Source organism: Puma concolor, chromosome E3 (genome assembly GCF_028749965.1).
Source record: "Puma concolor isolate L17-30 chromosome E3, mPumCon1.1.hap2, whole genome shotgun sequence".
Classification (NCBI taxonomy): Eukaryota; Metazoa; Chordata; class Mammalia; order Carnivora; family Felidae; genus Puma; species Puma concolor.
Window position 1 is genome coordinate 6,821,937 of NC_141682.1, and position 22,110 is coordinate 6,844,046.

Genomic DNA, 22,110 nt, shown 5'->3' on the forward strand with positions numbered 1-22,110 from the left:
TGCCCCTAACAAAAGGTTTTATAAGGTTTTAAAAATTAGCTAATTGTACAGAAAGGGGCTGATGCTCTTTAACTTTGGGTTTATTCTTTACATTGGGTAGTTTTTCCATTGTCTTAGGGTTGCAGAATTACCCACAGGGAGCAATTTTTAGCAATGTCCAGGGAGGCCCAATCAGTTAAGCGTCCAACACCTGATTTCGGCTCAGGTCATGATCTCACAGTTTGTGAGATCGAGCCCCATGTCAGGCTCTGCGCTGACAGCGTGGAGCCTACTTGGGATTCTCTCTCCCTCTCTCTGCCATGCATGCGTGCGCACACGCAAGCTCCCTCTCTCTCGAAATAAAAAGGGCTCCTGGGTGGTTCAGTCAGTTAAGTGTCCAGCTCCAGTCATGATCTCATGGTTTGTGAGATCGATCCCTGCATTGAAGTGTGCACGGACAGTAAGGAGCCTGCTTGGAATTCTTTTTCCTCTTCCCTGCACATGCACATACTCTCTCTCAAATAAATAAACTTAAAAAAAAAAAATGTTTAGCTTTGTGGCTTTTACTGCCAGAAGGAGTGGAGTCTTGCAGTCTTCCATGAGTCAGATATTTTGACTATGATCTGCTGACTTTTAGGTTAAGGGTCAACCTAAAACCAAAATGGCGTTACTTTGGTCACCTTGCCTCCCAAGCCTTCCCTCTTGCCTCCCAGTGACTTGAAGACAGCTCTAGTTTTAGGACACTGGTAACCATGCTTCTCAGAGGACATCATGATACCCTCTTGAGTAATTTTGCCCTTCGGCGACTCCTGGGAACGATACTCCCCTCTAGGAGGGGATCTCTGCGGCAGAGGTATTTGCTGTGGCCTCCTCTCTGGACCGCTGGTGGCAGGAACCGCTTGTATAAATGTGTTTGCACCAGTGCACAGGCTGTTGTCCCAGAGGAGAGACAGAAGTAGCCCCTAAACAGGAATTAGCTAAAAGTCTTTTAGTTTAATTAAATCACATGGTTTGGCCAACAGGCCCAGAGGTGTTTAGAGAAATGTATTCCACGAGAGAAACAACAGCAACGGAGAAACATTTCTAACTTTGCCTCCAGTAATTTAGCCAGAGTGGGTTTTTTTGTTTGTTTGTTTGTTTGTTTTATAACTTGGGCCATGTCTCCCCCAGGGAGGAAGGCCCATCCCAGTGAGGACAGACAGAAACCCACAGCCCTGCAGTGCTGGGAGCTATATACTATGCACCCCTCTTCCTCTCACTAGCTCCGAGACTCAGGCCATGCCTGGGGCCACAATTATTACCCATCTGGAGAGCCTCTGGGTGACTGCCAAAGCCCTTTGATTCAAGCCTTTGGGCTCTGATGGCAGGTTATAGTTCTGCCAGGTTGTGTGACCTTGAGCGATACAGTTAACCTCTCTGAGCCTCAGTCTCCTCACCTGTAAAATGGCAGTAAAAACAGGAATTGGTAATTCCTGTTAGTAAAGCTGAGGTTTGCTTTTAGGCTTTGCACAGACGCCAGAATAGCCCCGCAGACCCTTATTAACAGTGGGGTAGAATGGGAACCACATATGAAGGCTCTTGCTACGTGAAGAAAAATCTAATAGTTATTTGCAGAGTATTCTGAGAAAATCCGAAGTCTGCCTCAGAACCCAGGTTAATTGCTTAGGCATGACTCTTCAGTTTGGCCCCGAAGCCATGTGTGCCCCACTCTGGAGGCAATGGTGTGAAGGGCCAGGGTTTCCCCAGGTGCCTGCAGTGTGGCTGAGGCACGAGCGACCCCACGTGGACTCAAGTCCCGTGTAGATCAATATATAAATTATGAGGTTAGGTTGCTTGTTTATGCATGTATAATTAGAAACCGGGTGCAGTAGGTAGAATAATGCCCCCCCACCAAGATGTCCATGTCCTAATCCCTGGAACTTGTGAACTTTGCAGATATAATTAAGAGCTCCAGTCAGGAAGAGGATCCTGGATTATCCAGCTGGGCCCGGTATCCCAGGGATCCTTATGAGAGGGAGGCAGGCAGGTGAGTCAGAGATGTGGCCACAGGTTAGAGAGCCGCTGGGCCACGGAGCCAAGGAACGCCCGCAGCCTCTGGAAGCTGGCAAAGACCAGGAAACCAGGTCTCCCCTGGAGCCTCTGGAAGGAACGCCACGCTGCCTGCTGAGACAGGAGACTCTGACCTCCAGAAACGTAAGAGAACATGTTTGCGTTTTCAGCCGCCCTATTTGTGGCAGGTTGCTCCTGCAGTGACAGGAAACTAATAGACGAGGTCCGTTCAGAAAAAGGAAGGAAGTATGGTCTAGAGCAGTGTTTCAAATTGAGGGTCAGAGCCCATCAATGGCTGTAAAAATCAATTTAGTAGGTCACAACTGGCATTTGAAAAATTGAACCCAGAGAAAATATTTTGCATGTGTCACGATACCTAGGTTTCAGATATACGTGGGGGCGTGTACTAGGTCATAGTATATATCACTGTGGGTCGTGATCAGAAAAAATTCGAGGGGCACCTGGGTGGCTCAGTCGGTTAAGTTTCCGACTCTTGATTTCGGGTTCAGGTCATGATCTCACAGTTCGTGTGTTTGAGCCCCACGTCGGGCTCTGTGCTGTGTGGAACCTGCTAGGGATTCTCTCCCTCCCCCTCTCTCTGTCCTTCCCCCACTTGCACATGTTCTCTCTCTCTCTCGAAAAATAAACTAAAAAAAAAAAGTTTGAAAGGCACCACCGTAATGTCAGTCCCCTAAGGGTCCCAGGAAGGGTGCTGTAGCCACACCTTTGCTGCACTACGGTGAGAATCCTGGACCAGGCACCAGCACAAGCAGTCAATAGGCATTAACTACTCATAGCAACCCTATAGGGTTGGAACTGGTATAGCCACATTGTATTTATTTATTTTTAATGTTTACTTGTTTATTTCGAGAGAGTGTGAGTGGGGGGAGGAGCAGAGAGAGAGAGAATCCCAAGAATCTCTGCTCAAAGCATGGAGTCCAACATGGGGCTCAGTGTCACAGCCGTGGGATCGTGACCTGAGCCAAAATCGAGAGTTGGACGCTTAACCCACTGAGCCACCCAGGTGCCCCTATGGAACAAAGCCAGGCCAGAGAGGGTTGTGACGGCCCACATTGGAACACCGGCAAGCTGGCCAGAGCCCTGGTGGTAACCGCTAAGCACGCCCCCTGCTGGGCTTGGGCCGGGAGTGCAGATGCCTAGTGACCAAGCTCAGGGGCGGGGTCAGGTCACTGAAATTGACGGGAGGGGACCTTTCCAACTTGTACCTTGTGGGGTTTTGTTGGAGTTTCCAGCTGAACTGATACAAAACCATGTGACTTGGCAGGGGATGTTCAACAGGTGCTGCCCCCATCGGGGTCTTGGCACATGGAATGCTAAGCGTGTTCTGGGCCTCTGCGTGGTGGACATCTGTCCTCCTAGGCTGAGAAAGAAGACACAAGGGTTTCTCCGGTTCCTCCTCATGGGGATCGGGTGGCAGTCCTTTGATCTCAGGGACAGAGACCCGTGGTCCCCAGTTGGAGGTGGGCACATGCTAAGATTAGGAGCTCAGACTGGGTGCTTCTGGGACAGGTCTTCCTCCCTGGTCTCCCCGCTGCCTGGGCCAGCTACCACTTCCGGAGTCCAGACGCCTGGAGCTTGGCTGCCCTCTTGTGACCAGGAGGCAGCAAGGAGGTGGAACAGAAAGCCGGAAAGAACCTCGATGACCTGGGGATGACTGCCTTCCTCCAAGCTGCATTTCTTGGAAACCTGAGAAGGGGGAGTGCAGCGTCTTCACCCCAGGGTCCCGGGGGACGGGGCACGCAGTTTCCAGCAAGAAACAAGCTCTGTGAGGTGTTCCTAGAACTCCGAGTGAAGCCTTCCGCCCCAGGTCCCCCTCGCTCAGGAGAACCTCACTTAAGGCTTGAAGAACTTTGATCCCGGAAGGGAGCGGTTTCACATAATCCCTCCCATGGCTTCCCAGTGTGTGGTGTGGTCCGGTCTTCCCACAGTGGCTGCAGGCCTGTGAGGGGGTTGCAGCACTTATCACGAGTCAGCCTCTTCATAGATTCAGAGACTGAGGCACAGCAAGAAGCACCATTTACCAGAAACTCCATTATTTTCTAACGCCACTTGTTGGCATTAACAACAAGTTAACTTGTTGCAATCATTAACTCCTGCAATTTTGAGACAGCCAACGCACGTGGGAGGGGCAGAGAGGGAGAGAATCCCAAGCAGGCTTCTCACTGTCAGCGAAGAGCCCGAACTTCTGAGCTGTGAGATCACACCCTGAACAAATCCCCGAGCTGGACGTTTAAACGACTGTGCCACCCAGGCGCCCCGGTTTCTGCTCCCACTAAGTTGACAAGCTCGGTTTACACAGGAGGAGAGAGTCCTCAGGTGTTCACATTTGTCAGGATGCTTTTAGCAACTGGTAACAAAGTCTTGATGGAAACCAGCTTAAATAGTAAAATCGATTCCTTGGCTCACCTGTCCGAAACCTCTGGAAGCAGGTTGGGCTCAAGCTGACCAGTCAGAGGCTGACCATCTCTCTGGGATTTTCTCCACCTGAGCTCTACCTATGTCGTCATCTTCCCTTGCAGCTGCTCCACTTTCAGGTTCAGGTTCACGCGGCTCACCCGGAAGGGTCTTCCTTTCCCTCCTCCATACTCCAAAGCTGGGGGCCTTGCTTTGCCCCTGCCAGTCTTAGGTCATGAGCTCAGGACAGGGGACAGCCGGAGCCCGACCGGGTTAGAGCACTCAGGCGGGTGACGGAGATGGGGGTCAGCCCCACCTGGGGTCGTTCCCTGGGCATCTAGAAGCCAGGGATGGAACAGATGTTGCCTCGGTGTTAAGCTGCTCTTGTCCCCACAAGAAGGGGGTGCCGCTACAGACCATCTGAAACTTTTTATCTGTGCAGACCGAAGCCATCTCTGGGATTGGCCACAGCCAGACGGGAGGGCTGGTAACAGCCCCTCAGTGTCTCCTCAGAGCCGGGGCTGCGGGTCCTACAAACCTCTGGAGTTAAGTTTGCTGAGCTCCACGCGCTCACGGCAGGAAGTGCTCCGTGTTTGGATCCATGGAGTCCTCCCAACGGCCCGGCAGAGGGCAGAGTTCGGTGTACAGGAGCTGGGAGTCCAGTGGAGAGCGGACACCCCTGATGGGGAGCGGGCTGTGGACACAGTGGCCTAAGAGACACGTCCTGCAGGACAAACCGGAGTTGGCCAGGTGGGGACAGGGCGGGAAAAACGTTCTAGGCGGAAAGAACGGCATGCGTTAAAGCCCCCAGACCTCCGGGGACCCGGAAGACCCCGCACCCCATCTGCCGCCCGCCGCCTGCCTGGCACTGGGAGAGAGGGCCCCGAGGGAGGGGCCTGACCGACTGCGAGGGCGCAACAAGGTTTTCACCGGGGTCTCCCGCATCTGCGCAGCCACCGGGCCACATCTGCACCGATGAGGCAGAGGCTAGGGATGGAAAAACCCCTGTGACCCCTTGGCCCCAAACCCAAATTCAGGTGGCTGCGAGGCCACCAGGTAACTTAGGGGCGAGAGGAGGGCTGCAGCGGACTCCAAGGGCAAGAACTCCGCTGAGGGACCCAGCTGGGCCAGCCACGGTCGCTGCGAGAGGCCGACCCGCACCCCCGCCCGGGGGCGCATTTTGCCGAGAGCGCGGGGAGGGCCTCGCTTCCGACTACACCCGCTTCCGGGCTTGCACTTTTTGCGCCCTGTGGGCATCGGCTCACAGAGGAAGGATGGAGAGGACGCTTTCGCGGCGGTGGGGACGTGCGCTCCCCGCCCAGCTCCCGGCTTCCCGTCCAGCTGCCGCTCGGGCTGTGCGCCTCTCTCCGAGCCTCAGTTTCCCCACGCATAAAGTAGTGAGGGGCGGTCGCGGACGATTTCAGGGCGCCCTGGCTCGGTGCGGCCCCCACCCCGGATGGGTGGGCGGGGCCTGGGATCTCTGGGCCGCCACCCTGGTCGCCGCCCCCGTCCCCGCGGGGCTGAGGCCGGGAGGCCCCGCCCCCCGCCCACGAGGAAGTGGCTGCGGCGCGGCGCGGGGCCCAGAGCCGGTTCGGCGCGTCGACTGCCCAGAGTCCGCGGCCGGGGCGCCCCGAGGTGAGCGGGCTGGGGGCCGTCGGGAGGGGAGAGGGCGCTCGGAGGAGAGGGGACGGAGAGTTGCACGCGGGTGGGGAGGGTTACGGGGCGACCGCAGGTGTGGGGGCGCGGGGAGGGGGCCTCTCCAGGTGTGTGGGGTCGCCTGGAGGTGAGGGGACCAGCGGATGGTGTTCTCCTCCGGGTGAGGGAAATGCAGGGCTCCCTGCCCCTGGCGCCCTCGGGGCGGCCCCGGCCCCCCGTTCCCCCTGCCCCCCGTTCCCCCTGCCCCGGCCGCCCCTCCCTGACTCTGCCCCGAGGTCGGTGTCCCCCGTTATTTCGGGCCGCGAGGGCCCCACGCCCAGTCACTTCCCCTCCATCCTCCAGCCTTCCGGGTTGCTCCGGCCGGGAAATGAGCTGGCGCCCCCGCCCACCTTGTCCCTCCCTCCCTCCCCGCCCTCCCCCCCCGGGCCACCTCCCCGGCCCCCAGCCCGCCCCCGGCCCCTGGGGCCCGGTCCGCGATCCGTACTGGGAGGGGGTCCCGAATGCGGGACCGAGCGGCCCCTCCTTCGCCGGCGGCGGGGAGGGCAGACAGGCCGTCCAGGGCGGTGACTGTAACACTGTGAAGACTGGCAGGAAGCCCCGGAGCCCGCCGAGCACGGGGACGGAGCCGGAGGCGCTCCCCGGGGTTCTTCCAGGCTGGCCCCAGACTCCCCGCGCGGGGCAGGCAATGCCGCCCAGTGGTTAAGCGCGCGCATTCCCCGTGAGGCCTCAGGGACCCGGGTGAGGGTGCCAGATTCCTTCCCTGGCCCATGATCTCAGCAAGCCGCCTAACTTCTCTGGGCCGCAACCTTCCCCATCTGTAAAATGGGGGCCTTTCAAGTTGTGAGGCTTCCATGGGATAACGTGTAGAAGGCACTTGGCAACGTGCCAGGCACACACAGGGTGAGGATTCTCTTATTTATTGTCGCCACTGCCAGGATAAGGCCTGCCCACACTTATCAGTGTCCAGATGATGCCAACCTCCGAGATTTGGGGTCAGAATCCCAAACTGACGTTGAGGAGCTGTGTGGCTTCGAGCAAATCGTGGCTTTTGTCTGAGTCTGTTTCCTCCTGTACAAAATGAAGGTTTAAAAAAACAAACATCAAAATAACTTCTCAGGCTTGTTTTAGGAAGTAAAAGAGAATGTACGTCAAAATCTTGGGTAAATACTGGGCACTTAAAGATGCCAGGAAAGTTAGTTTACGTGTGTCTTTGTGCGTAATCCACATAGGTCTTTTCAAATAGTTAAATGGTATCCTAACATGTTAGTGTCACAAGTCGTTCCATATTTGTAGTCTTTGGGTTTTTCCACCCCTTCCACCATTCTAAAGGGGGTTATTATGGACGTGTTTGCTTTAAAAAAAAAAAAAAAAAAAAGCCAGTGGCTATTTGCTTAGCACCAAAATGAATTTATGCCAGCGAAGTGTGTTATTTTTCAGTTCCTGTTCCTGTTCTTTGTTCCTACAGTTGCTGCCCCTCAGAAAGGTTCAACAACTTAGCAACAAATGAGCATTTCTCCACAACCCTGCCCACATTGAGTTTTATGTGTTTTTGGATTTTGTTTCTGTTTGGGTTGTTTCATCAAGATTTACGGTGCCTTTCTATGATTGTTTTCATTTATGCTTCTTGATTTTTGCCTGGTTTGTAAGACTTCAGGAGCAGAGTTGGGGAGGAGAGACAGGCTGGTCTGTTTGGGGTGGCAAGGGCTGTTCCATACACAACAGGAAGCTGAGTAACTGCTTAGCACGTGTGCAAAATGGCTTGCTCGCGGCTCCCTGGAGCGTCTGAGCTGGGTGGGGACTTCCCTGAGTGCCTGTAGGGCCAAGATCCTGCTCCAGACAGCTCCTGCCTGGTTTAGCCTCGAATGCGGCGGAACCATTCTCTGGATTCAGAGAAGCTGAAGCAGTAAGAAACCTACTGCCAATGCCTTGTTCAGCCCCAGGCTTTTCTGATACAGAGGTGAAGGAAGTATAAACTGAGGGTATCCATGGAGACAGTAAGGAAGGCAGCCTGGCCCAAGGCTTTACCTGCCTTGCTTTGCTTTGGAGAGGAGCTGAGTTCTTCCCACATCCTCAGAGAGGACCTTCTTGATTTCAGGTTTCCAAGCTTTCTTGATTGTTGGCCCTAATCAGGAAAAAAAAAAAAAAAAACCTGAGCACGTACTCCCCGGTAAATACTTATAAATTGCATACACATGTCACTGAAATAATGACGCATATTCATTCCTTATAACCTATCTCCTGAAGAAAAGGATGGGATTCATTCAGTCACATTCAAGAGATATTTATTGAGCACCTACTATGTGCCAGACACTCTAACTGATGCTGGATACATCGGTGAACAAACACATACCCCGCCCCTATGGAGCTTACGTCCCTACCCCAGTGCGTCTCTGGAACCCCGTGCAGGGAGACCCATACCCTACTTTGGAGACCCAACTCCCCGCTCCCAGTCCTCACCCCTCTTCCCTGTGCTCTCCCACCCCTAGCCCTGGGGGATCTCCAGTCCATTCATACTGCGCATTCACGGTGTGCTGGAAGGACGCAGGGGAAGTGCTTTTGGGAACACTGAGATCCTGGTTTCAGGCTGGCAGAGGGGAGCCAGCCGGGGGAGACTCAGGGTCTGGCCCACACTCCCCCAGCCTCTGTTTCTGGGTTAATCAGAGCCAGAGTCCTGCACACGGACCCTCTGGGCTCCTTCCTCTCTCTGTCCCCAACAGTTAAATGGGCCCATGGTGCTGGCTCACAGGGCTGCAGTGACAAGTGGGTGGGTGTTCCGGAGACCATGGCCCCAGCCTGCCTTGGTCTCTACCAGGAGCCACTGCTGAAGCACCACCTTGTCCACCCACTTGGGCCAAGTAGCCCTAGTTGCATTTTCCTCAGGGTGGCTGGCTGGGAGTGGGTGCCCCCCTCCCCCAACCCCTGTGGAGGTTTTCCTGGGAGTAATGCAGCCCAAGCTCCCCGCAGCAGGGTGGCCTGGTGTGAAGGCTGCTTCACTGCTTCTGACCACAGGGAACAATCCAGTGATTCTCCTCTAGGAGGATACAGCCCCCAAGGCCACAGTGGCCAGATACCTACTCCCCCCTCTGGATGGCCACTTCCTCATTTGAAACGTGGGGGTTGGGAGTCATTGCTGAGGCCCTGCTGGCTTTAGTTGCTTTGCAGAAGTTACGAAAAAGTGGTGAAAAGAAGAAAATGCACCTTCTCTCCCATCCCCTTTCCTACCCTCTACCCCCTTTAAGGTGTTGATTCAGTGTACTATGAGTATTTCTGAATGAATTCATGCTAAAGTGTGATTGGCTGATAGATGTGGTCTGAACCTCCCGCCCCTGCCTGTCCCACTGTGCCTGTAGCCATCTTTATCAGCCCCTTCCTCTCCCACTTGAGAACCTTTGGGTCTCAGGAGACAACGGTCAGGGCTCCCCAGGTCCTCTTGGCTGCGTTATTCACTAGTTATGGAAGCTGCTGTCTCAGCAGACCCAGCCTCTCCATCTTCACAGCCTGGGACTCTGGAGCACCTCGCTAGATGGGCTTTCTACAGCCTGGCCCATGTGCCTAGCCACTCTTAGCAAGACCCTGCAAGGAGCGGAGACCCCGGCCACACGGTCTGGGACAGCTGGAGCTGGGAAGTTGTGTTCTGCTAATGAGGTGCGGGCTCAAGTCTAGGACCCAGAGACCACCCCCACGCCCCCAGGGCTGTAGCCACAGGGCTTCCTCCTGGGCCACCGGGGGCTGAAGGGGTAGGGGGTGGTTGGCCTCAGCTGGAGTTCCGAGGCCACGAGAGGCCAGCTGGGGTGTGGAAGTGGGCCTCTGCCTGATCTCGGCCCCACTGGTGACCGTGGGAAATGGGGGTTGGCAGATGAGCACAGTATAGTGTTCCGGTAGGCCTGGAGCTCCCATTTCTTAGTCTTGTCATCTGTGGTGTGGACAACAATGAAGTGCCCCAGCCAAGCTGGATGCCAGAGCTGACCCAGCCCCGAGGCTCCGGAAGTGCCAGGGGAAATCCCCATCAGGCCTGCTGACCCGAGCTGGGGCCCCCCCCCAAAGAGCCACTTCCGGGGCCTTTGCCTTCCACAAAGAGGCTTTATAAGGAGAGGCTGGGGAAGTAGCCATGGTGGGAGCAGTGTGCTTGTGTGCATGTGTATGTCTGGACACGCGTGAGCACAGTGTGCTTGTGTGTGTGTGTGTGTGTGCGTGTGCGCAGGGCTGAGCACGCATGAGCGTGTGTGGCTGGAGTGGCTGCAGGTGTGTCCACTCTCTCCGCAGTGCTGAGGACCTGCCTGGTGCCCCGCTCCAGGCATGTCCCTGCCCTGTACATGCCTGTGTCTGTGTGATCTGGGCTGCCCCAGAACCTTCCAGAGCTTCCTGCAATAAATGAAAACAGGTGTTGCATCTGGGCTGGGCAAGAGTTGCTGGGGGATCAGGAAGCCGGGCCCGGCAGGATGCGTGGTGCCACCTCGGGCCAGCTGGTCACTGAGCCCCGGATTTCTCAGCTGGACGGTGGGCTACATGCAGCTCGTCCTTCTCCTGTGCCTGAGCCCGAGCTCAGTGCTGTGCCTTCCAGCAGGGCCTCCTGGCCTGCCACCTGGGTAAGCTCCACCTGAACAGGTGGCCCATCTTGTGAGGGGCCGGCTAGGTGCCCGCTAGGTTCCTGGGTTTTCAGGGCTCAGGCCCAGAGCTGGGGAGAAGCCTTTTTTCAGCCCAGTCCATGGGACACAAGAGCTGCCGGTCTGGTGTGGGAGGCAGCCAAGTTCCTGGTGACACCAGACACCTGTGTGACTGGGCAGGTAGCTTCCGGTTGTTGGACCTCGGCCTCTACATCTGTCATCTGGGGCTGTGGCATCTAAGCACAAAAGTCGAGAGCGCCTGGGGTCCGGGAGAGGTATGAAATAGGTGAAGGGGACCAACCGTAAAACTCACCTTGCTGAGTGCCGAGTGATACACAGAATGGTTGAGTCACTATATTATACGCCTGAAACTAACATTGTGTGTTAATTATACTGGTATTAAAAAAAAAAAATACCTGGACTGTTTAGAGCTGGCAAGTAAGGAGCATTCAGGAAATGTTGGGTGGTAGTGTTTAAAATAAATTTTTTTTTACTGTTTATTTTGAGAGAGAGCGCGTGCAAGCAGGGGAGGGGCAGAGAGAGAATCCCAAGCAGGCTCCATGCTGTCAGTGCAGAGCCTGATGTGGGGCTTGAACCCACGAGCCGTGAGATCATGACCTGAGCTGAAATCCAAGAGCTGGACGCTTAATCAATTGAGCCAGCCAGGCACCCATTTTTTAATTAAAAAAAATTTTTTTAATGTTTATTTATTTTTGAGAGACAGACTCAGAGCGCAAGTAGGTGAGGGGCAGAGAGAGAGGGAGACACGGAATCTGAAGCAAGCTCCAGGCTCCAAACTGCCAGCACAGAGCCCAACACAGAGCTCGAACTCATAAACCGTGAGATCATGACCTGAGCCGAAGTCAGATGCTTAACTGACTGAGGCATCCAGGTGCCCCTTTTTAATTTTTTAAATAAAGAACTTACTCTTCTGGACACTAGTGAGACTAAACAATCGTGTTCCTCACATACTTACCGAGCACCTATTACGTGCCAAGCAAAACAAGGAAAGAATTGTGAACAAGACAAGTGGAAAATATCTGTCCCCATCAAGCTCGTTCCGTCCCAGCTGGGACAGAGAACGGGTGAAGGGAGTGAGTCCAGTGTAACGAATGTTCCATGAGGATTCTTTGTGGAGAAAGTTCAGTCTGGAAGAGGGAGTGCTGAGGTAGGGGAAGGTGGTCGCGGTTTCAAATCAGCAGTCAGAGAGGGCCTCGCCAGAAGGTGGTGTTGGGATGCAGACTTAAACAGGGCAGCGATGAGGGCTCCCCACGCAGGCCCCCAGGGATGGAGCTTAGGAGGTGGAGGGAACCGCCAGTGCAAAGGCCTGAGGCCCGGTGTGCCCCAGGATCAGCCACGGGTCTAGCAGGGGAGACAGACCCCTAGTGGGTGGACCATGGCTGGGTGTTACCACGCGGGAGCTGCCATTTCATGAACACCTGCTATGGCATATCATCTTATTTTACCCTCTTAACACCTCTGGGGGCAGGATTCCTGTTCCCATTTTGCAGATGTGGACATTGAGGTTCAGAGAGGGTGAGCAGGGCTTTGCCAAATGGAACAGGGGTGGGCAGAGCTGTGCAGGAAGGGGTGGGGACGAAAGGACTGCCTGTGTGTACCCCACCCGGCCGCAGGCTCAGCGGGCTCCTCTGAAGCTCAGCGGCAGGGCCTGAGCGGGGGAGGGGGGGGTCTATCAAGGTGGGAGGTGCCGTCAGAGCTGGGCCCAGTTCTGGGGGTGTACCCAGCTGCCCTCTGTACCTGCCTTCATCCCCACAGCCCAGCCACCCACTCCGGGCCGTCCCGCCCCACCCCTCCTCCCCTTGAAAGGATTTCTGGGTGAGAAAGGGCAGACCTGCCTCCACCTCCCCCCACCCCCGCCCCCATCTCCTGAAAGCCAAGCTCTAGGTGTGGAAAGCCTGCTGTGTGCTGGGCACCACCTGCCTTGCGTCCCCACCCCATCCTTCCGGGGTGTGGGGGGGGCACTCTACCTGTGAGGAAACCCAGGTGCAGGTGGTGAGCACCGACAAGGCACAGGTCGACACACCCCACCCACGGGAAGGAAGTGGCATTGGAATGCCAGCCCCTGCTGCCTGCCCACGGGGTCGGCTGGGAGCCCTGTCTGGGATCAGACGCAGGGCTGACTTGGGGTCCCTTCCTCTCGGGCACAGGAGCTGAGCGGTCATGGCTTACCACAGCTTCCTCGTGGAGCCCATCAGCTGTCACGCCTGGAACAAGGACCGCACCCGTGAGTACCCACTGCCTGTGGGCTCTGGGGGCTGGCTGTTCCCCTCCTCATCTCTGGTCCTGAGTGTGTAAGAGGGGATGAATGAGCTCGGGGGGGGGGGGGGGGGCAGCAGGCGAGTGGGCACTGCGGGGTGGAGGTGACAGCACAGCCCCGCACCTGCTGCAGGTGCCGCTCGGGCTCCCAGGCTGGGGGTGAGAGGTGAAGACAGCCCGCAGTGGCAGGTAGTGACATGAGCAGTGAAGAAAAACATGCAGGAGGGGAAAGCATGGGAGGGAGAGGCGCTGGTTTAGAAAAGGTGGCCGGGAGGAAGGGACATGTGCACAGAGACACAGAGGAGGCGGGGGAGCCAGCCATGCCGAGGCCCTGAGGCAGGAGAGCCTGGCATCGTCAGGAGCAGCAAGGAGCCCAGGGCTGGAGCTGGGGAGCAGAGGGCAGTAGCAGGGGGAAGGGAGAACTCCCAGAGGTCATGAGACCGCTGTGGGGGTGCCTGGGGGTAGCGGGTACAGGTGAAGGATGGCTAGTCCCCAGGGAGGGGTCACAAGGTGTTTCAGGGAACCCCCTGCCAAGGCAGTGAAGAGCGAGGTATTGCCCAGATGGCCTGCGAAGGGTGTTCCTGGTAGAAGGGAGTCATGAGGGAATGGGTGGGGGGGACTTGGGCACGCATGCCTCCTCACTCCCCTCCCCTCTCCTCCCCTCCCGCAGAGATTGCCATCTGCCCCAACAACCACGAGGTACACATCTATGAGAAGAGCGGGGCCAAGTGGGTCAAGGTGCACGAGCTCAAGGAGCACAATGGACAGGTGACAGGTGCGTCAGACCGACTGGGATCACTCTCCTGGAAGGAAACAGGGGGATGGGGCAGGGCCAGCCAGGGCCATCCTCCCAATCAGTGTGTTAGGTAGGCTAGTTTGGGTTGCAAGCAACACAACTCTGATTCAAACTGGCTTAAGTTAAAAGGGATCATGTTGCCCCTTATTACTGAAAAACTCAGAGAGGTTTCTGGACTTCAGGAAAGGTTTGATCCAGCAGCTCAGCTCAGAGTCACCAAGGACCCGTTTCTCTTCTGTCTCTTGGCTTTCCGGCATGTTTGGAGATATTTTGGAGAGCTGTAACACTCTCAAGAAGTTCTAGTAGTATCCCTTGGAGCAGCTTTCCTCCAGATTGTGTCCCTTAATCCCCTCCTCCACCAGCGCTGTAGAGCCACCTCTGCTGGATGACTTCAGCCGCGTTTCCTCCCCGCCCCACAGGCATCGACTGGGCCCCCGAAAGTAACCGGATTGTGACCTGCGGCACAGACCGCAACGCCTACGTGTGGACGCTGAAGGGCCGCACGTGGAAGCCCACGCTGGTCATCCTGCGGATCAACCGGGCTGCTCGCTGTGTGCGCTGGGCCCCCAATGAGAACAAGTTTGCTGTGGGGAGTGGTTCCCGTGTCATCTCCATCTGTTATTTTGAGCAGGAAAATGACTGGTGGGTGCCTGGGAGGGTTGGGAGGAACCCTGGGGGCTGCAGACTAAAAGGCGGTGGGGCTGGTGTCCCAGGAAGCACTGGATGGCGTGCCAGGTCACTGTTCATGTGACCCTGGCAGAGTAGAGCCTCGTAGGCGAGGGGCACTTCCACAGCCGTCCCGTTGATGAGGGCACAGACCACACCACGACTGCTTGGTGGGCCTTGCGGAAAGCCCTGCATGCATGCTGGCACGGACTCCCCGACAGCCCCCTGGACTGGACATCTGTTGTCCCCACTTTACAGATGAGCAAAGGAAGGCCCTGAGGCGGTCACTCGCCCAGGATGTCCAGCCTGTCATGTTCCAGGGCCGCGTTGTAGTATCTTCCCCTAGGTCCCTGAGGGCAGAGGAGAAGCTGGAGTCTGGGACACACTGAGATCACATTGTACCCTGGCCAGCTGGCTGCTGTGACTCCTCACTGAGCCTGCCCCCTGGGTTGTCATGCAGTTTATTATTATTTTTAACGTTTATTTTTGAGAGAGAGAGAGGGGCACAGCACAAGTCGGGGAGGGGCAGAGAGAGGGAGACACAGAATCCGAAGCGGGCTCCAGGCTCTGAGCTGTCAGCGTGCAGCCCGTTGTAGGGCTCAAACCCATGGGCCTTGAGCTGAAGCTGACCTGAGCTGAAGTTGGACGCTTAAGCGACTGAGCCACGCAGGTCCCCTGAGTTGTCATGGGGTTTAAAGGAAACCCGGGATAGAGGGCCCACCCTGGAGGCCACTTGGCACATCACTGGCCTGATCTGGGCCCTGGCAGGCTGGTGGGCTGGCAGCACCGAGGCCCCTCCCTCCTGGGACCTTGTCGGGGGTCGGGGGGGTTGGGGGTAGAGGGTCTGTGAAGCCCCATGGGAACGTGGAGTCCCTGGGGCACAGAGGCCATGGGTGCTGAGCTCGCCTGTCCCGACCCCCTTCCATCCATCTGTCCAGGTGGGTGTGCAAGCACATCAAGAAGCCCATCCGCTCCACGGTCCTCAGCCTGGACTGGCACCCCAACAACGTGCTCCTGGCCGCAGGGTCCTGTGACTTCAAGTGCCGGTGAGCGGGCAGGGTCTGGATGTCAGCACAGGAACTAGGAGTGGAGGGTGGAGGGAGCCCTGCACCCCGTGACCCAGACCAGCTCTGCTGGCAGGCAGGCTCACCCGGGGCCTCAGCCCTGCATCTGAGAGGTTTTGCTTTTCGAGAAGGGTCGTCGCTGGGCCCCGTCTCCAGCCCTTGTAGAGTCTTGGCAGGATGCGTCCCTTTGCTGCCTCTCCGTGTCAGCAAGGAGTCTTTCCTGGGCCCTCCTCTTCTGCTTCGTTAAGAGTCCCCCTCCCTCGGTTTCCTTGTCTTCCATCTGGAGGACAACGAGCAGCTTAGACAAACCCGTGCCCCGTTATCTCGGGCCTGGAATGGAGCCTCTGGTTGCTCCTGGCGGTTTTTCACTTCTGGGCCCAGCGCCCCCGAGTCTCCCGAGGCCTCTGGCTCCCAGCTCCAGGCAGATGGCCTGGGCGCCTGGGAAACAAGGCTGCAGCAGGCACCGGAGGCCCCTTTGGAGGCCCCCGACACGCACAGAACGTCCTGATGAGGCTCCGTTGGTGGGTGGGGAGCTGGTTTGCTGGCACCTTGACCTGTCGGGTGGACCCCCGTGTTGGCCCTGGGAAAGCAGGGCAGGGAGGAGGGGCATCCACGGGGCTGGCTGTGAAGTGTAGGGGCCAGCGTGATGGGGACCAGGACACCCCCTGGGGACCGTGTCAGCCGTGCGTGGTCAGTCCTTAGATGAGGGCCCGAGGGCCCTGGAGTTACAGGATGCAAAGCCAGGACTCACTCCCTTGCACAGGAGGGCACTGAGGCCAGACTCGTCCAAGCGTGAAGATGCGGGGTGTGAAAAGCTGGCTGTGGTATCCACCAGCCTCTAGCTGGGCACTGACCTCAGCAGGCCACTTTGGGACAGGGAGTCCCTGGTCAGTCCCTCCCGGACCCCCGGTCTCCTGAGTTTTTTTTCTTTTGGTCTCTCCTGGCAGGATCTTCTCAGCCTACATCAAGGAGGTAGAAGAGCGTCCAGCACCCACCCCGTGGGGCTCCAAGATGCCATTTGGGGAGCTCATGTTTGAGTCCAGCAGTAGCTGTGGCTGGGTGCATGGCGTCTGCTTTTCAGCCAGTGGCAGCCGCGTGGCCTGGGTCAGCCACGACAGCACTGTGTGCCTGGCCGATGCCGACAAGAAAATGGCGTGAGTACAGGCCAGGGGAGTGGGGGGCAATGGAGGCACAGAGCAGGCGGGGACGGAGTGGCTGACCTCTCTCTCTCTCTCTCTCAGCGTGGCAACTCTGGCCTCTGAAACACTGCCGCTGCTGGCCCTGACCTTCATCACCGAGAACAGTCTGGTGGCAGCGGTGAGGCAGGGAGGGGAACGGTGCTAGTTAGAAAAGGTCTCCCAGAGATGGCCAGGCAGCCCTCCACTGCCCACCCCCCACCCCCGACCTTCTTTCCCTCCTTCCTCACTCCCACCCAGCTCCAGCCAGCCGTCAATCTGGTCAGAATGGGTCGGTTACACCGCAGTAACAGCACCCCAGTTGCTATGACGTAACACAGCGTGGGCGTTGTGAGGGGCCCTGCTCTGTGCAGGTGGACGCTTTGTCTCCAAAACACTCCCCCCCCCCCCCCCCCCACCTTGGAGGAAGAATAAGGAAGTGGAGAATCACGCCCTGGACCCTGAGGTTTCTGCTTACATCTCACGGGCCAGTGGAAATTACAGGGTCACACCTAATTCAGTGGCGGCCACATGGTCCAGCCACACATCCAGAAGCACACTGCCCTCCCTCCTTCCTTCTGTCCACCTATCCGTCAAGTCCCCTTTCAGCCCTCAGCAAATATACTCCGGTCCCGGGCGGGGAGGGGGATTGGGCCTGCTTTGCCTAACAGAAGCGCCCAGCTGTGGGGTGTCTCCCAGAGTGGGTGGGACTGCTCGGGCAGAAAGTCCCTAGGTTTCCAGGGGCGTCCCAGACAAGCTTTCTCAACTGTCCACTGGCCTTGTTGGGGGAGGGGCCACCCCTAGATGCTTGCCCCCACCATCCGTCCCTGTTCTATACCTGGGGTCCGTCCAGCCGGCTGTGTGTCTGAGCTGGCACTGGCTTCCCGCTGGCTCCACCAGAGGCCCCCGCCGCCCAGCCCCTGTCGGTGTCGTGTCTTGCCTCTGGCCTTGGATCCCCGTGCTCAGATTGGGGGCGCCGTGCCAGCCCTCAGCCAGCGCTCCAATGGCACCCTCACGACTGTTGCAGGGCCACGACTGTTTCCCGGTGCTGTTTACCTACGACAGCGCCACGGGGACGCTAAGCTTTGGTGGGCGGCTGGATGTGCCCAAGCAAAGCTCGCAGCGTGGCTTGACGGCCCGGGAGCGCTTCCAGAACCTGGACAAGAAGGCGAGCTCGGAGGGCGGTGCGGCCGCAGGCTCGGGCCTGGACTCGCTGCACAAGAACAGTGTGAGGTGAGGATGGGGCCGACCTGGACTCTCCTCCCAGCAGGGTCAAGGTGAGGGCCCTGATTTAGGGAGCAGGGCGACCTGTTGGTTGCACAAAACTAGCATCAGGTGGGGGCACAGCAGTCAGCGTGCCCCTCGCTTTTAGAACGTGGCTGTGTGGGGACCGTTGTAGAAGCTCTGGGATGGCCAGAGTGTGACCAGCCCCGAGGCTGTGCCTCCTTGAGGAATGAGGGGAGCGAGAGACGGTCCACAGCTCCCAAATCCTGCCAGCCACAGGTGTCCACTCCACAGCAAACCAGGGAGAAGTGTGGCCGCTTAAACCTCCAGTAGCCACCAGGTCCGGTGTCCTTTTCAGACTAAACTCATGTCCCCTTTCAGGGCTTGTCAGAACTAGCCCTGCATATCTTCCCAGCCCTGCGTTTTGGTTTTTCCCCGTCCAGTTACAGTCCTGCCACACTGCACACTCCCCACACACGTGTGACGCAGGCCCTGCCCAGGCCTTTGCACGTCCCGTTCCGCTCGCCTAGGCTTCCCTCGGCTCTATGAACACGCCTGCTCCTCCTCAAAGCAGACTCACGAACCCCGTTCTCTGTGACCCCTCACAGCCCACCCCCGGGGCTCTCTGCAAGCCGCTGCCCCAGAAGGGTGGGAGCTCCTGGAGGGCAGGCAGGCTGGAGTCCAGTGTGGCCACAGGCTGGGACCCATCAAGCCCTCGTCTTCTTTACAGCCAGATCTCGGTGCTCACCGGAGGAAAGGCCAAGTGCTCCCAGTTCTGCACCACGGGCATGGATGGCGGCATGAGCATCTGGGACGTGAAGGTGAGGCCTGTCCCGCCGTGCCCCTTCCTCCCCCTCCCCACTGGAGAGCCCCCTTCATTCTTACAGAAGGGCACTCCTTTGGGACGAAGGGTGATGAGGGACACCCTCTCCGGCACCTCCCTTTAGGGCTGGGACAGGGGAGGGTAAGGTCCCTGCAGGTGGGGTGTGGCAGGACCACTGAGAACTAGCCTGTCCTGCTTGTCTCCTTCCAGAGTTTGGAATCAGCCTTGAAGGACCTCAAGATCAAATGACCTGTGAGAAATATGTTGCCCTCATCTCAACTGCTGGGGGGAGGGGGTCAGGGAGGCTAAGGGTTGCTTTGCTGAACGTTTCTAGGGTACCAGTTTGGGTCCCCATGGGGACTGCTCCATCCAGAGGGGAGGGGCGGGGTGGGAAGCTTTTCTTACCTATTGAAGGAACATGTGCCTTTTTCTTAAAGAAATGCTTTCATTTATTGTGGAAAACAAATGTTCCCAAAGCACGGTGCTGGTCATGAACTGCTTCAAAAACATGGAGGGAATAAAAAAGCAATCACAGACCTGGTCTCTGTGTCTGGGAGAAGTTCATTTTCACAAGGGCTCAGGTAGCTTATTTTTCCTTGTCAGCAAAATTGATCTTTAAACCCAAGGGCCTTCCCCTAAATGGTTCCTTTCCCTGCAGTCCAGCCAGGGGGCTGCCAGAAGCAGGTGTCCGTCCCGTCATTCAGTAGCCTGATTCCCAGACCAGCGGTTGCACATTTTAGCTGGTTCTGGGCTTTAATGGGAAAGTATTTCTCTACTCGATGCGGGCAGTTGATTTTTGACATATGCACATCATTTCCTGAGACAGTTTTTCCCCCATTCCTGTTTCACTCAGAGCGCCTATTTAACGTGCGCTTCTTAGTGTCCTATTCACGGTTTTTTCTTAGTCTAGTTGGGTAACATGATTTACATCAACAGATCAGAACTGTGAACTCCCCCTTACATTTGCATAAAAATGGTACCTCAAGATGCCTTCTCTCAAACTGTTCTAGGCCCGTCCCTCAGGAGAGCCTCCTCAGTCGCAAGAGGCCCACAGATCCTTTTTTAAATCACAATGAGACGGGCCACACAACTCCTCTTATCCTCTATGAAATGCAGTGCCAAGGTCCACCCAGTACCAGCCCTCTGCAAAGTGAGCTTCTGGGCCTGACTCAACTGTTGTCAGGCCCCGGAAGGCCAGGGAGATATTCACATACCTTTTTCTACAGCTCAGCTTGGGGCTGGAAACATGGCCCCAGGGTATCAGTGTTGTTCTGAGACCCCGAGGAACAGGCCCCCCCTTACTCTTAGAGAAAGATGAACGGCAAACAGGCTCTTGTTCGGCCACCAAGGCCTCAAGCAGAGGCTTCACAGTGTCAACCGTCTGCCCTCATTATAGACAAGTCTTGGCTTAAAGCTGACAGGCTCGGGGTGCCTGGGTGGCTCGGTCAGTTAAGCGTCAGACTCTTCATTTCTGACAGCGTAGAGCGTGTTAGCGATTCTTTCTTTCCCTCGCTCTCTGCCCCACCCCTGCTCAAGTGCTCTTTCTCACAAAACAAACACTAAAAAAAACCCCCCCAAAAACCCTGATAAGCTCAGTCATTTGCTTCTACCAAGAAAGAAAAGGCATTATGACACTGTAGGGTAGGACTGGCTCCTCAAAGGGTGGTCAAGGCTCCTGTGGCAGGTGGGAAGTCCCATCAGGGAAGGAGGGGATCTGGACCCTGTTCTGTGATGTGCACATCACCAGTGGACACCAGGACCACTGGCCGGGCTTGCTGGGCCTTCTGTGCTCTGTGCCATGTCCTACTGGATGCTGAGGACAGTGAAGGAGACAAGAAGCTCATAGTCTGGTTGGGGAGGTAGATGATGACAACCCAGTGTTTTTGGTAGGGGGAGAAGGTGGCAGAGAAAGAAAAGGAGGGGTTGGGGCTGAGGGAAGTTTCCAGGCAAGTAATAACATGCAAGGGCTGGGGGCAAGGGTTTGACCCTTCTAGGAGTCAGAGGACTGATAGGGCGCAGGACAGGGATGAGATGGGTGGGTAAGGCTGGGAAGGTCCCCAGAGACCAGCTTCTGGAGGCCCCTCGCATCCTGGGGAATCAGGCCACTAGAACTGGGCAGAGATCTGAGGTTGCTGCTGTTGTGTGGGTGTGAGATGATGTAGGAACAGCACAGGCCCTGGGGACCAAGAGGATGCAGGGGAGGAGGGACAGGGAGCAGCTGGGGTGACCTGGGTGAGTGGTGGAGGACACAACTGGGAGAATCCTAACACCCAAGAGTCACTGTGTCCCCACCTTGGAAGGCTTTGTTATTCCCATTTTAAGAGCATACTGAATACCAGAGAAAGAAGTTACCTCTTCAAAGTCTCACGGGCAGGAGGCAGCAGAGCCAGGATCCAAGCTCAGGTTTGACTTCCAAGCCTTGAGGGGCGTCTGCTGAAATGTACTTGATGTGTGTCCGGATCTCTAGCTGAACCAGGAAGGAAATGCCTCAAGCCAGAACTCTTGCCAGCATGTCACCCAGGCGTGCAGCTGAGATCTATACAACCTCTCATGGGCCTGCAGCCACCAGGGAAGTCCTCGCCTCCAGTCTCACACCAGGTCCAACAAGACAACAGTCCTGGGCACACCGGGAGCCTTGCTGGCCAAGCACGGCCTCTTCATGCCGGCCACTCCTGCAAATCAGCTTCCAGCACGTTAGAAGATACTTCCTTACCACCCCACGTGGCTCCAGTTCTGCTGGCTGGTGGCCCTTGGAGGCAATGACCATGCACTATCTGTGCACCGTGCCAAACAGCCACCACCTTCTTGTACCTTCCTCCATCTTGTCAGAAAACCTCATTTGCGTGGGACAGACCGAACCTGAGCTACAGCAGGACCTCCAGGGGAGGGGGAGGTGTTCTCGCAGGTCCCAGGGGCAGAGGGATTTTCTGCAGGCCAGGGTGAGCTGTAGACACTGGCGGCCGTGGTGTCCCTGCCGGGGGCTCCTGGGTCTGTTGACCTCTAGCACGGTCAAGCCCAGGGGGGCATGGTAGCAGTCCCTGGAAGTCAGGGGCCTGATTCCATCTCTGCCCACTAAATCCCTCTTTCTGACCTCAGACCAAACCCCTGCTTGGCACAAGTTACTGACCTCTCAGGATCGTACACAAAGGACACTGCTGTTCACAAGGCAGAGCGCCCCTCATGAAGGGGTGCAGGAGAAGGGACAGGCACAGTGGCCAATTCTGCAGGCAGCTCACGTGACCACGAAGTCTGTTTCCCTGCTGCCATCTCCACCACCCGGGGAGGTAAAGACAGGATGAGGTGATGCCTGGCAGTCACGTGGGTGCTGGGACACTTCCTTCCAGCACTCAAATCCTGAGACTGTTACCAGCAGGGGCACCTG

General features: G+C 56.9%; 1 protein-coding gene and 1 long non-coding RNA gene across 4 annotated transcripts; one reads left to right on the forward strand and one right to left on the reverse strand.

Moving 5' to 3' along the window:
- Nucleotides 1-944: 944 nt before the first annotated feature.
- Nucleotides 945-7,195, reverse strand: LOC147572913 (uncharacterized). 2 transcript variants are annotated; one of them, XR_015245413.1, is made up of 2 exons: nucleotides 6,584-7,195; nucleotides 945-5,218 (listed from the first exon to the last, which is right to left on the reverse strand). It is a non-coding gene; the product is annotated as an uncharacterized LOC147572913 (long non-coding RNA). The 2 variants fall into 2 exon arrangements; XR_015245412.1 differs by lacking the exon at nucleotides 6,584-7,195 and adding an exon at nucleotides 5,709-5,967.
- On the forward strand, nucleotides 5,093-19,269 carry ARPC1B (actin related protein 2/3 complex subunit 1B). 2 transcript variants are annotated; one of them, XM_086691919.1, is made up of 10 exons: nucleotides 5,093-5,193; nucleotides 12,872-12,948; nucleotides 13,651-13,755; nucleotides 14,196-14,418; nucleotides 15,381-15,488; nucleotides 16,454-16,660; nucleotides 16,748-16,823; nucleotides 17,709-17,914; nucleotides 18,636-18,726; nucleotides 18,939-19,269. In XM_086691919.1, the coding sequence occupies exons 2-10, from the start codon at nucleotides 12,885-12,887 to the stop codon at nucleotides 18,975-18,977; spliced, it is 1,119 nt and encodes a 372-aa protein (XP_086548045.1). In that variant the 5' UTR covers nucleotides 5,093-5,193; nucleotides 12,872-12,884; the 3' UTR covers nucleotides 18,978-19,269. The 2 variants fall into 2 exon arrangements, with proteins under 2 accessions (XP_086548045.1, XP_086548044.1); XM_086691918.1 differs by lacking the exon at nucleotides 5,093-5,193 and adding an exon at nucleotides 5,942-6,078.
- Nucleotides 19,270-22,110: the final 2,841 nt, after the last annotated feature.

What these genes read in the sequence shown, in the direction of transcription:
- ARPC1B (XM_086691919.1), top strand. Translation starts at nt 12,885, where the DNA reads ATGGCTTACCACAGCTTCCTCGTGGAGCCCATCAGCTGTCACGCCTGG. An exon ending in TTTGAGCAGGAAAATGACTG is followed by an intron (nt 14,419 to 15,380) that starts GTGGGTGCCTGG and finishes CCATCTGTCCAG; the next exon opens with GTGGGTGTGCAAGCACATCA. An exon ending in AGAACAGTCTGGTGGCAGCG is followed by an intron (nt 16,824 to 17,708) that starts GTGAGGCAGGGA and finishes CGACTGTTGCAG; the next exon opens with GGCCACGACTGTTTCCCGGT.